The following is a 13,397-nucleotide window of genomic DNA, read 5'->3' as shown; positions in this document are numbered from 1 at the left end:
TGAGAAAATGCATGCAAAAAATGTCCCAGATTCACCCTCATGTTACGCAGCCTGTAACATTATGCTGCCACCATTTGGTAATGAAACGTATTGCAATTTATCACAACTTGTATTTACATTTGGAGACAGTCAAATATATTATTGTCTGTACACGCACAAATATAAAAATAGGCCAGATCTGGACCACTGAATTACCAAACTGAATGTAACCTATATGCACATACAGCATAGTGTGTCTCTCAACAGGATGTGCAATTCATTGGATACAAACCTGGTAAAATGATGGCGTACTGCCCCTTTAACTGAGCCGATTGGAAGGGACCAAATCGCCTAAGTGATCCTCCCACTGATGGATTATTTAACGAGCAGTGAGTCCCATGTCGCCATCTGCGGGGACCGTGAATAAAGGATCCAGGACTATTGCCAGGAATACTTTTTTGGAGATATATTGTCTAACAGCTAATAATTGTAACACAGTTGAACTATCTGAGAATAAAGAAGAAATTCTTAACCAGAGGATGTATGTCTATTAAACAATTGGATGCGTATGGGGTAAAGAAACGTGGCGTTGATGTAGTCAGGTGTGGCGCTGTACAGAATTTGAAAACAGTAACAACAGCACCATCTTTTCTCAAAAAGCCTAAGAATGTCTTGAAAGAAAGCTTAGTTGATAGTTTATGTAGAACCCATTTTTATATTTGTGCAGTGAAATGACTGAATATGCATGGTCGGAAACTCGGCCGTCTCCTCTAAATAACTAGGTTATTGTTGTCCTCAAAAAGTATTTTAAAGTATTTTTTTTGCTATGACATGCTACAAATCTCAATCAAACGAAGATCGACGTAGAAGAGACGGATATTTCTAGTTCAAGTCAACACTGGACTGATATACCGTGAACTCATCTATATGGTGTGGTATTAAATATTTTCAAGGAGTTGCCGACTCGTAGCCAAGTCATGGTGGTGGAGCGGACACTTCTCGCTGCAAGGCAGGGGGATGTACAAACTCTGAAAGTGCAATTAGCGGAAAATGTACTGAATGGTGATGTAAAGGACCTTCTGGGTGCCTCACCCGTACATCATGCTGCCCGGGCTGGGAAACTGACATGCGTAAGGTACCTGGTTGAAGAAGCTGGTCTACCGGGGAACAGCTTGGCAAATAATGGAGCAAGCCCCGCACACGACGCTGCTGCCACTGGTAACTTGGCCTGCCTGCAGTGGCTTTTAACACAAGGTGGATGCTGTGCCGTGGTGAGTCCGATATTACGCTGCAAATCTAGAAACTGTTGGCCAATGTTATTTTTATGTCAGCAGGTTTGTGGTCACTGTAGTGGCCTAAAATCCAATGACCTTTAGACCCACAACAAACTATCGTTTTGAACAAGGCTACATTGCATCTATGTACTTGGCTAATAGGCCCAAGGCTTGTTCTACCACTGGTTAGAAACAGGTAAATTTGTCTATAGGCTATATCGCCCTCAAAAATTGAACATAACACGTGAATGTTATTACGAGTGTTTTAAGTTCGTAATGTAGCCTCCAGTCGGCTTATCACGTGCCAAGACTTAGATGAAAAAGTATTTTGAGTTGGAGCTTTCACCTTGATCGTTCATAAACCTATGTGGCAGGTTGAGAGCGCCATGCAGTGAATTGTATTGCTCATGTCAGTCTTGAATCTGAAGTCTGCCAAACTGTCATCGAAACCCCGAAATATTCAGTTTTACCTAAAAATACATTATGGTTTGATGAAGTGAGAACAGCCAAACAGTCTTGTATGTTCATAGTTCTTTGCAGTCCTCTGTAACTAAGCGAACATTATTTTAATGAGGCAAATTATGCATAAGCTTATGCAATATTAAACTTGCATTTTGACACGCATTGGTTTAAATTGTAAGTTTAGGATACATCATTAAAGTGAAGGAACTATAGTTCTTTAGGGCAAAGTTTCAATTATATTCATCATTTTGATAGTCACTTTGTAAAAAGCCAAAGGTTATCAGTACTTACAACAGTTTTTTCAGAATCTTGTCATTTGATAGCAGGATTGTCTTGGATCTTCACAGGGTTTGAGAGGTACTACTCCTCAGGTATCAAACAAGTCCTTTCTGCAGAGCAAGCCAAGGAAAGGATAAAAGAGAATCATAGTCCACTGAAAACTCTTGCGTTGGTGCAACATTTGTTAATACATTCTTTTATCCATGCAATGTTTTTGCCCCTTGACTTGGTTACATTGCAATAATAAACGTAGATCTTTCATTGCTACACAAAATGTTAGGATGATCAAGTTAAGAACTGGAGAAATGAAAGTTTATAGGAGTCAAACAATACTGTATTTCAGTGAAAAGTAGAATATAGTGCGTTGTCATGTTTTAGCAAAAGATGTAGCATCATGACAGTGAAAACATGTGAGAGTCTGGTCTAAACATTTAACATATGGAGATGATTATATTATTAGCTGATGTGGGATTGAAACGTTAAAACGTTTCTATTCGGTGTTCTTATTGATTAATGGCTGCACAAGTAGCACTAATGACAAGTCTGTTTTAGCTTTTTGTCAAGCACATTGGTGTTGAAATTATGTTTGTGTATGCAATAGGGGTGGCTGCTTAACAACATATTTGGGACTGAGGGACATCACCTTAGGACAGGGATAATACATAATTTGAGTCAAAGCATGGTAAAAAAAAAAAAAGCATCTGCTAAATGAATAAATGTAAAAAAATATGTTCTTTGTCGTTAAATTGGTAAAACCTTTATGCTCCAATAGGATTTGTCTATTCCAGAAGTTGTACTGACAACACATTATCTTTTGAAGTTTTGATTGAACATTTTGTAAATACAGAAAGTGTATCCTCCCACCCCCTCTGTTGCTCTTTCTTACTTTCTCACCCCCCTTTACCTTTGTGAAATTGTATCAAAGCAGGAGAAAGTGATCCCGTTCAGGCCTTGGGAGAAAGAATAGAGAGTAGGGATGAGTAACCTCTTAATGCTGGTCTTATTGATGTCATCAGTGACACATTTGCTCATTAATATTGGAGGTTGATATTGGAGGTTACCACTGCATCATGTCTTAGTGTACAGGTCTAAGAAGTAATAAGAGCCTCCATTACGATCACTTATCTTCATCATTAACCTCTGGGTTGATTGGCTGGGATGCTTTGCACAACACAACAAAGAACCCTTCATGCCTTTGACAGAAGGACATTTGCTCACATTGAATCGTATCTAGATGAATAAGATTGTCACAGTGGATGGTCTGTTTAGGGTTTCCACTGTGCTTTTCGAATCAGATATCTTATATTCTGTATGTGCTTGCTACGTGAACTTAAATGTATTTAGTTGGTTCTAATGCGGTTGAATAGTGACTGTGGATTCATCCTTTATCATTTTCCCATGTATGTGCCTCATCACATCTCCCTAATATTTGTCTTATCTTTTCCCTTTACAGGATAGGGACAGTTCTGGAGCCACTGTTCTCCATCTTGCATCCCGTTTCAGCCACCACGAGATCACTGATTGGCTACTGAAGAGTGGGGAGGCAGACCCCGGGGTTGCCACGGACACTGGGGCCCTCCCTGTCCACTATGCTGCTGCCAAGGGAGACCTCCCCTCCTTAAGACTACTATTGGGACACAGCCCAAAGTAAGCAAACGACCAAGGATAAAACGGATACACTATACACAGACAGCATTGTTATGAACCAGTTTTAACACCAACAGCATTCACCTGTGCTAGATCCATTATGGAATACAGTGTGGAGCTAAATCAGTTTTGATAAATGTATTTCCTTTGATAAACATCAAAGACTAAAAGAGGCAGATTCTGATGTACAGTTGCCAATTTGAGTTTAACAACTTGACTATGCATTTAAAACTTTTTAAGCCGATTCCGGAAGGAAAACACCCAGAGGTCATCCTTGTGTGTGTGTGTTCTTATACCAGGAGATGAATGTCAGCGCTAATCACTGCTGTGCCAGAGGCCCTGCACCTCATTGAGATAACACTGAGCCATATGGCCCCTATGATTGTTATGGACATAGGCCAGGGCATTAACAACACCGAATAGGCTGAACAAAGAGGTCAACTAACATTTTTGAGTTTCAGAGTGAAAATATATCACCACAACAACTAATCATAGCACTACATGATATATTGCAACTTGTAAAGGAAGATTTATGAAGGAAAGTGATCAAGTCTGATACTTTCATAACCTGTAAATCTCTGTTCTAATAGTAAAATCATTCAGCTTACAAAAATAACTTCCACATGAAGGGAGAAAAGTAGACGATGGTAACATAGCATTTAGAATGTGTGTAGGTGAGCCATAAGATATTCCAGAGATTTCATTTGACCTATAATGTTGACAACCATGGTTGTAAAGGGATCAAATAGAAAATAACTGAGGATATTCAGAATGAATGTTTTCAAGTAGCAGCAAATATATGAATGTATTGGGGTCATAAAGCAATATAGATAACTAACAGGTCTATGACACCACCTTAAAGATTAATTACGGAAAGTGCTTGCCAGCAGTCTCTGGGTTCGATGACCTGTGTGGTTAAAGCGCCAGTCAAAGAACTAGCCTTGGGCCATGTGCAAGCAGGAGCTCCTCTGTTGCCTTGGTACATGCTAGACAGGTGCGTAGCTACTGAAAGTTTAATTAGGCTCAGAGACATGGTTGCTTCTGATAGCATTGTCCCATTCACTTCTCCCTTCTCTCCCTCTCACCCAGGCTATTTACCACTGTCTCCAAGGCGACTCACAAGAGCGCAAACCAGTGATAAGCTAATGAAGGAAATAAATATGGCTGAATTGAGGGCCGCTTTCTTGAAGTTTGCTTCCTACATCGTTTAAACAAGGCCTTAGCTGTATGCAGATATTATTCTTATGTCAAGGTTTGTTATACAACATGACAAATATAAAATGACAATATCAGAAGGACCAAAAAAACTACCTTCAAAGGATGCAAATCTATTAATGCTTGATTAAAAACAGCTTACATATAGCCTGTTGTCCTGCTCACTAGGTTCATATACATTTGCTGTTGACAAAACGTTATCTCTTATCTGACAATCAGACAACTAGGAATGAGTCTTAGGTGAAGCAAGTAAGCTAGTTGAAAGGTGGGTGCTCCCAGTGCCTTGTCACTTTTCATGCTGTACTTAACACTGGCTCAACTTGTCACTTTACATACTTTACTTAACACAGGCTCAACTTGTCACTTTATATACTGTACTTAACACTGGCTCAACTTGCTCTTGATTCCTCCAAATCAATTTTTAGTAGAAAGTTAGTCCAGATATAATCAATTAGTAGGCATCTAAATCAATAAACCATTTTTTCTGTTTTTGATTAATCATCTTCTGGTGAATTTACTTAATTTGTAGCTGTGATGGCAATGTTGTACTCACAATAATGTTGTGTAAGTATTGAACTTGCATAAAAGGGTTACAAATGTTATGCAACTGTATACAACTTTATTGGCCATTTTAATACAAACATTTCCAAATTGAAATGTTATCCCTCTTTGTCAGGTCAAGTGTCTCTTCCATTTGTAAAAAGAGTGCTGAGGATTTATGTGCCATTAACATGTACTGTATTTAACTGTCTACAATGTGCTTTCTTTCATGATGAAAACAGAAAGAGACAGATGCAGTTCTATACAGATGCATGTTTAGACAATGCCTATCCAATTTATGGGCCGGTTCAGAATAGGAGAATTGTTCCCTCATCCTGTCAACCCAATGTAAACAGGACAGTGTGCTGTGTTCTTACCGATAGTGTTGGTACACAAAAGGTTCTATGAAAAAGCCACCATTGAAATGGCTATAAATTCTGGGAGTTTGACACACAGAAAGAAAGGGGTTATGCAATCAATTAGCACAGATTAAAAGATTTGGCTAGGGCTTAATTGTGGCATGAGGTTAGGGGGAAAGACGTTACAGATAGACGTCCTGCTCCCACCATTAAGATTCCCAGACATGCTACCCAGAAGGTGGGTTTCATGGAGAACTTTCATCACAAGCTTCTGGGTCTAGATTTTTGCATTACTCCTTTTCCCACGTCCTGTTCTCAAGGTGTATTTACAGCAAACGTGTAAAATGACCATCCCTTAGGAGACCCCTTCAGTTTTCCAGTGTCATGGTTGAATAGGCATCTTCCTGTTTATTTTTTGGGCCATGCTTAAAGTGCTCAAACATACAATTTAGTTACTCCGCTGCTCAGTACCATGGGAAAAACTTTTCCCATAGTAGGGATTTTAATTATTTAGACAGGAAAAACCATCGAACCTGTAATGAGCTTTTATCAGGCAAGATGCCCATTAGTGTGACAGCATCAATTACTTTTGTACTAACGAAGATAAGATTGGTCTTTTGTTGCTGTGGCGACTGGGGAGGGGAGGGAGCGGAGGAGAATAACAGACAATAGCCTGTGCTAGGACAATTTCTCAATTAATGATGGATTTGAAAACCCACTTGCTTTGCTTGTTTTGAGGTTGTGCTGGTTTACAAGGATGAGATATCACCTGTTGTTGCACTTTGTATTTCTACTGTTGCACAGGGACAGGTTCTTTCTAAAGCCCTGTGAAATCTACACCTGTTCTCCAAATGCACTTTCTTTATTAGAGAGTGCCAAGTCTTTTATTCAAGAGGTTTAAGACAGCCCTCATTGATAACAATGAAGATACGACTTTCATGTTGTAGGCATCTTTGTTGGCTTGGGTGTTCTTGAGTTTCTAAGTGTTGTAAATGTGAACATGGAAAGGGACAAATATGTTGCTCCCCTTTACAGACCCCAGTGTGCAGATGAGCCCGGGCCACTTCGGTTACACTCATGAATGATTCAGCTGTCCACCCACTTCCTGATGATAGAACTGCAGATTAGGTCCCCTTCCTATATTGAAATATTTAAGGCTTGCTTGTTTTGACCAAAAACGTGTTTCCCATGTGTGATACTGATGTTCTATACGTAGTTGTTTTAATCATGTTTTCAAGAAGTCAGAAAGATAATGTAACATAGGTGTTACAGGCACAATGTTTGCATTCTGTGCTTAAACCCTACACTAGACCATGTGTTCAGGGCAACAAAGTATGATTGGTTGATTGTTGAGACAGATGAGTACCAGCCTGGAGTTGAAGACAGCATAACCAAGAGCTTTCTAGTACCTGGGTTTTGAAACCGTTGGCAACTTATTAGTAAAAAAAAACATGCATATCCACATTGAGCTTTAATAGGACATTGACTAGGATGGGGTTTTGGCTTTGGTTTTAACTTTGCCTTTGTAATCCTGTGAGTTTAAGCAAGGTGTGGTTATATTGGCTGTGCTGGCCTCATCTCTGCCCCCCCCCCCTCTGCCTCCCCCCCCCCCCACTTTCAACTCCCCTCCTCCCTCTTCTCTCAAGTCTCCCATGGCCATCATTGATGTCTCGTTAACCATAGACTGCAGGAGGAACTACTAGAGAGATAATCCTCTTAGGGGACTCATTGCTCGCTTGTCAGTCAGTGTCCAAATAAAGCAGGGCCTTATGAGATTTAGAAGGGAAGCACTTGTTCACTCCCTGACCTCCTGCTGTGACTAGAAGGATCTGGGACGACGGGGAAATTTACATTGGGCAGACTTTCCCAGAAAAGGAGGGGTAAAGTCTTTGGGTCTTTGGGAATGAACGGGAATTAAGTTGGCTCTGTGGAATTTGTTGTCTGTGTTCATCAATATAAATTTTTTTTGGAGCATTTTGGAAAGTAAAAAAAAATCAAAGGCCTCAAACAAAGATGATGTTTTTAATAGGTGGTCAAGATATTGATAATGTTCAGAAATAAGGGATTTTACCAAGTTCCAGCTTGCTTTAGATTTTTTTCACTTTCTCATAGTGTTGTCAACTCCCAAACAAAGAATGGTGCCACACCCCTGTACCTGGCCTGCCAGGAGGGGCACCTTGAGGTTGTCCAGTACCTGGTGAAGGACTGTGGGGCAGAGCCCAGCATAAGAGCCAATGATGGAATGACACCTCTACATGCTGCAGCCCAGATGGGCCATAACACAGTAATCGTCTGGCTGGTAAGCTCAGCGGAACCCTTTGTTCTGTAGTCTATAAACCAAAGGATTCCTCCAAGTAGTCACAAAATACGAATGACATGGTCACACATACAACAAATAACAAATGTGCTTTACGAATCATTAACTTTTTGTCCTAGGGCCAGTTTAAATAATGTGTGTCGTCAAGTCCAAATGTAAAGCCATAGCGGCCCTAAATTGCATTTTAAAAGTCTCACCAGAGTCTGTACCTCTATTGACTCATACAGGCTGTTGAATCATGAACGGAATACATTCAACTTAATGTACTTTTTTAACACAGTCATTAATTAGTTAAGTATTTATGTGTTTTTGTGGTAATATGTCTGCTATTTTATTGTGCTATCACCTGGCAAAGTGTGATTTCCAACCCAAACTGTGATGCTGTAGCAAGTCCATGGCTTAGTCATGTCATATCCTGTCCCTCTGATAGATGAGCTTCACAGAGATCAGCCTGGCAGACAGGGACAGTGACGGTGCCACAGCCATGCACTTTGCTGCCAGCCGTGGCCATGCCAAGGTGCTCAGCTGGCTGCTGCTGCACGGGGGAGAGATCATCACAGACAGCTGGGGCGGGACTCCTCTACACGATGCTTCTGAGAACGGGGAACTGGAGGTAGACGTCCGTTTGTGCCGCGTATTAGCTCCCAGCAGATTGTGTGGCTGGAGGGCTGGCGGTGGTTTGGCCCTTTGGAATGTATACGATATTTTCAACATAAAATACTATACTTTTACGGCAACAAGGAAGCATTTAATTGTGTCTCTTTCCATCTTGCTTTATCTGACCATTGGTCACCTCCCTCCACACCACTAGTGCTGTCAGATCTTAGTGGTGAACGGGGTGGACCTGGGCATCAGGGACCAGGATGGCTTCTCAGCAGCTGACCTAGCAGAGTACAACGGCCATGGCCAGTGTGCCAAGTACCTGCGTACAGTGGAGAACATGGTAAGAAACACGAGATCTACTGATTCTATACTCCTTCAAGGTCAACCCTGTTGAACAATCCCAAACATTCTAAATAGACCCAAACTAATTGTGTATTGAGATTTGTATTTGTAGTATTGCAACTGCTGACCCCCACTCTGCTTTCATGTTCCGTTTACTAGCTCATGAAACCGATGATAAAACAACACATTATGAATGTGGATACTAGTAACAATGGGCTGGTAGGGGAGCCAACATCTTCTGACTATCTCACCACTTCCTCTCCTCTAATGATTATAGTTGTTGACACCTTTCTCACTGGGGCCCTTTTGGTGCCCATGAGTGTCTGAGAAATAATAACAGCTCCACTGAGACTCCCCAGGGTGTGTGGGAAACAAGTTTCCCCTCCCTCTGGTCCCTTGCCCAGGGAGAAGTGTGTACATTTACTACGGGTCTGCTGTAGAAGCTAGGAGGCCCAGGGATTGTTGATCAGCTGTGAGCTCTGTAATTAAGAACTCAGTAATGAAGCCCATAATGCAACTGGTCCGTTGTAGGAATGAGATGAGGCATGAGATAATGAGACAAATAGTTCAAAGGGGTTTCCATGTTACAGTCTCTGGGTCAGCCCTTTGTCAATTTATCAGTACCATTTCATGTCAAGTCAGTTCCTTATATTTAAACCTAATTTAACTACACTGAAAGTGTTTTATGTAAATTATCCTTACAAATGAGTGTCATTTACCTCACATAATCCTCCTAATGATTCCTTGATATCTAAATTGTGGTTGTCCCTCAGAAGATATTTTTGGTACATTTGGTAGAACATATCAATAGTTCTTTTGAATCAGATGGAGCAGGTTTGGTTAGAGTCCTCCATGGTCTGCTAGAACAGTTTCTAATAGAAATGTTACTTGTGCTCTCACAGAGTGTGGAGCATCGTGTATTGTCAAGGGACCCCTCAGCCGACCTGGAGTACAACAAGCAGCCAGACTCTGGGCTTTCCTCTCCCAATAACACCATGCCCCCCTCAGTCCAACCCGCACACTTTGACATCGGCTCACCCTCTAGCACTCTGTCCAACTACGACTCGGCCAACTCCAGCCAGTCCAGCACAGGCGAGAAGAGGAGTGGCTCGCCCCCCTCACAACCCCCTGCAGGTCAGTGGACATGCATCCAAACAAGGCTTTTATCAAGATCTACTCATTAGCTAAATCTACCCTAATGCTCAGAATACACTGTTTGGGTATTATCATATAGATAAATCATGTAGATATATATAATGTATATGAATAAATTGAGATGTGTAAATTGAACTTTGCGTGTGTATACGCTGTTCGTCACCTCTGTGATGAAAAGCTTCAGTCTCAGAAACAATGGTGGGAACTTCCCCACACTCAATGAAATGGAACAAATTCCATAAAACAGTTTGCATTCCTTTGTGTAAGACTACAATAGCATGTCATTCTAGTGCTGCTCTCTAGTGGTAGATCACTGGATTCCACAACAAACATGTTACATATCCTTAATGCTGTTAGGTTAGAACTTGTTTATTTGTCAACACGTGGTACACACTTACGTAAACAGATTTCCAACTGAACAATAGCATTCAGGATATGTAAAAAATGTTGTTTCACAGAAAATTTGAATCACCAAATGAGTAACAGTTTTTTTTTCTGTCATTTAGAGTTTTACTTGACCAATGTGTAAAACAAATTTAAAAAGTGTACTTGCAGCGTACTTGAGTGTTTACATATTACAACTTATAACTGACATGTCCATAGTATAACCTAACAGAACAATGCTGTTGTCACAGGACAGTCAGAATCGGCCATCACAGATATGCAGACCTACATGGACATGCTAAACCCAGACACTCCTAAAAAGGAGCAACAGACTAGCTCCACCCAGGCACAGCTTCCTCCCCCTCCATCCTTCCCTCCTCCACCTCCTCCCGACGACCACCCAATCCTGCCTCCCCCACCTGGCTACCCAGCCCCCCAGCCACCTGAGGAGCAGGTTTCCGCTGACATCTACCTGAAAGTGAAGAGCAACCTGAGGCACGTGGAGAGTGACGCTGCTAAGGAGGTAAGGCTTCCCCAGTTTCTCCTCAAGCAGTTTTGATTAAATTAGTCACACACTATTTCTATACTCCAACAGCTCTGTGCCTCACATTCATTTCCAAACAGTATAACCAATTTCCTACTCTTTTTATGACCTCTATGACCTCTATCTTAGTCCACTATGCTCTTACAGAACCGATATTGTCAATTTTAGTGAATTATTCAGTGCCACAGCTGTTCTGATGTTGCTTTAGTTTTGGGAATTAGCAAGAACAGATGGTCATGCCTTCACAGAGGGTGGGATATCAGTGGCACGTTTACTCATCTATCCCTATCCAACTCAGTACAATCTTGAAATAGCCCTGAGGATGATGTGTTTGGATTGGGACCCAATAGAGAAGGATTAGGGTCAGGATTTGACACTGGTCTTCTGTCTTAGTATTATCTTAATTGTTTGGCAATTAACTAGACATTATGTGAATAACTAGACCCTCAAGATGTGGATGGCACTAAAACAGTCGTCCCCATGGTACAGTTTGATTGTCTCATAAACTTGCAACAATGAAGATACCTTTTGGAGATACATAACTTTGAGACTTAAAAAGAGATTCCTAGCAAACTGGGATCCAAACATATTAGGGAATAAGGGTGTTTTGGTCAAGTTGTGGACCATGCTCCCTGTTGCGTCGTTAATAAGTTTGGCTAGTCCCTCAGTGTAACAATGTTTTCTGTCCCCACAGCATACTGTCCAAACAATGTTGTTATTGTGCTAAACAGGCTAACGAGGATCCTCATTATCAAGACAGGTCTCCCTATTGGCTCCTCTCATTAATGTTGTTGATGGGCCCAATGTTAATTCCACTAATTGCTTTGGCCACATCTTCAAAAGCTGACTCAACTCAAATTGAAAAGAAACTTAATGTCCACATTTTTCCAGTCCAGTCATATACTGTAGTATGTAGTAAATTCCCTAAAACCATTACAAGATTAAGTTACTAGATGCATATTGTTGGCGGACCCCATAAGCGTATGTTCACTGAAATAGTTTCAATAACAGTCTATATGGCCATATACTGGATATCATGCTGTGTATTTTGTTAACAATTTTCACGTGCAACATTCTTTGCACTTGGACTTCGTTTCCACAATGTAGTTCAATATGAATTCAATGTATATGTGTTTCTTGTGTCTTGAGGGGAAGAAAAGGATATTTTAATTCGTGCCCCTGCCCCTGTCACAGCACCAAGGTGACGATCCCAGGGTTCACCTTCATTAACAATTTAGCGCATCCCTGCCCCCTCAACCCTGCACAATGCACACTAAGATCCTCTTAATTGCGTTTGAAGGAGGAGAGGAGAAAGCGTAAGAAAAAAGAACGGTGTGTCCTTTAGCTGTAGGGAAAAGTAATCTTCCATGAGCGCTATAGTAACTGCAAAGCAAAGTAACTTTATCCTTGGAAATTGCTGATCTGATCTACCAAAATATCCAATCTGTTGAGTCTGTTGATACATTATGGTTACTGGTTATATTGTCTATGTGTGCTCTTGTCATTTTTGCAGTCTGAGTTATTTTTTAATTAATAACAAGAATAACTTAATACCTGGGTTACAGTTGAATATAAATTAAAAATGCTATTCAAATGCATTTCATCAAAGTGTATTAATATTGAAAGGTGCCTTTCTGCAGCACTTCATAACAGGTGGTCCACTTCTCAGGTTTGCATGAATTACTGCCCCACCTCATTTGTCTGTGTTTGTTTTGTAGCAGGTGATGTCTTTTGTATCTAGCCATTCAAATAACTTTGGTCTACCATTTACTGTATTGTGGTAGATTTCTTATCATCAGAAATAATCCAACATGTAACACTAGTATAGCCCTTTACTCCTTCATTTATACAGTAGGATTTCAAAACAGTAACCAGGAATATTCTAATCCGTAAGCCTGAGAGATTTTAGTGTGGACAGCCATTGTGAGGCAGAGCTTCACTCCTTTGCTTAGCACTTTGCATAAACAGCACCTAAATTAGTTCAACTGGACTATGATTGGTCAACTGGTTGGCAGTGATGTCACCACTGCTGCAGTGCAATAGGTGTGCTTTATTGATGAAGCCTGTGGGTAAAGTGAGAGGCCAGGTAGAGTGACACAGTAGCTCAGGGACGTAGGGATCTGATGACGGTTACTCTCTCTGTGCACTACTGGGCTCTTGGTGAGGATCTGTCAAGACACAGGAGGACTGTGTAAGGGGAACTTTGACGGTAAGTTGCAACTGTGAAAGAGTTGGATGTCTATGGGGCTGTTTTGGAGCTACCGAGGTGTTGATGGGATCCCTCTGGTAGATCGTGC

General features: G+C 41.0%; 1 protein-coding gene across 2 annotated transcripts in view; it reads left to right on the top strand.

Moving 5' to 3' along the window:
• The first annotated feature begins 284 nt into the window (after positions 1-284).
• espn (espin) overlaps positions 285-13,397 on the top strand; it is a 30,664-nt gene continuing 17,551 nt past the window's right edge. Inside the window, exons 1-9 of one of the 2 annotated variants that reach the window (XM_084680529.1) lie at positions 285-1,250; positions 3,448-3,641; positions 7,868-8,054; positions 8,503-8,685; positions 8,884-9,015; positions 9,920-10,151; positions 10,535-10,539; positions 10,789-11,079; positions 11,702-11,704. In XM_084680529.1, coding sequence (XP_084536655.1) covers positions 957-1,250; positions 3,448-3,641; positions 7,868-8,054; positions 8,503-8,685; positions 8,884-9,015; positions 9,920-10,151; positions 10,535-10,539; positions 10,789-11,079; positions 11,702-11,704 — 1,521 coding nt within the window. In that variant the 5' untranslated portion in view covers positions 285-956. The remainder of the gene's footprint in view (positions 1,251-3,447; positions 3,642-7,867; positions 8,055-8,502; positions 8,686-8,883; positions 9,016-9,919; positions 10,152-10,534; positions 10,540-10,788; positions 11,080-11,701; positions 11,705-13,397) is intronic. The other variant, XM_084680528.1, reaches the window with a different exon arrangement.

This window comes from Hypomesus nipponensis, chromosome 18, assembly GCF_054491055.1.
Source record: "Hypomesus nipponensis isolate SF chromosome 18, ASM5449105v1, whole genome shotgun sequence".
NCBI classification, from domain to species: Eukaryota; Metazoa; Chordata; class Actinopteri; order Osmeriformes; family Osmeridae; genus Hypomesus; species Hypomesus nipponensis.
This window is presented reverse-complemented; position numbering and strand designations above follow the sequence as displayed.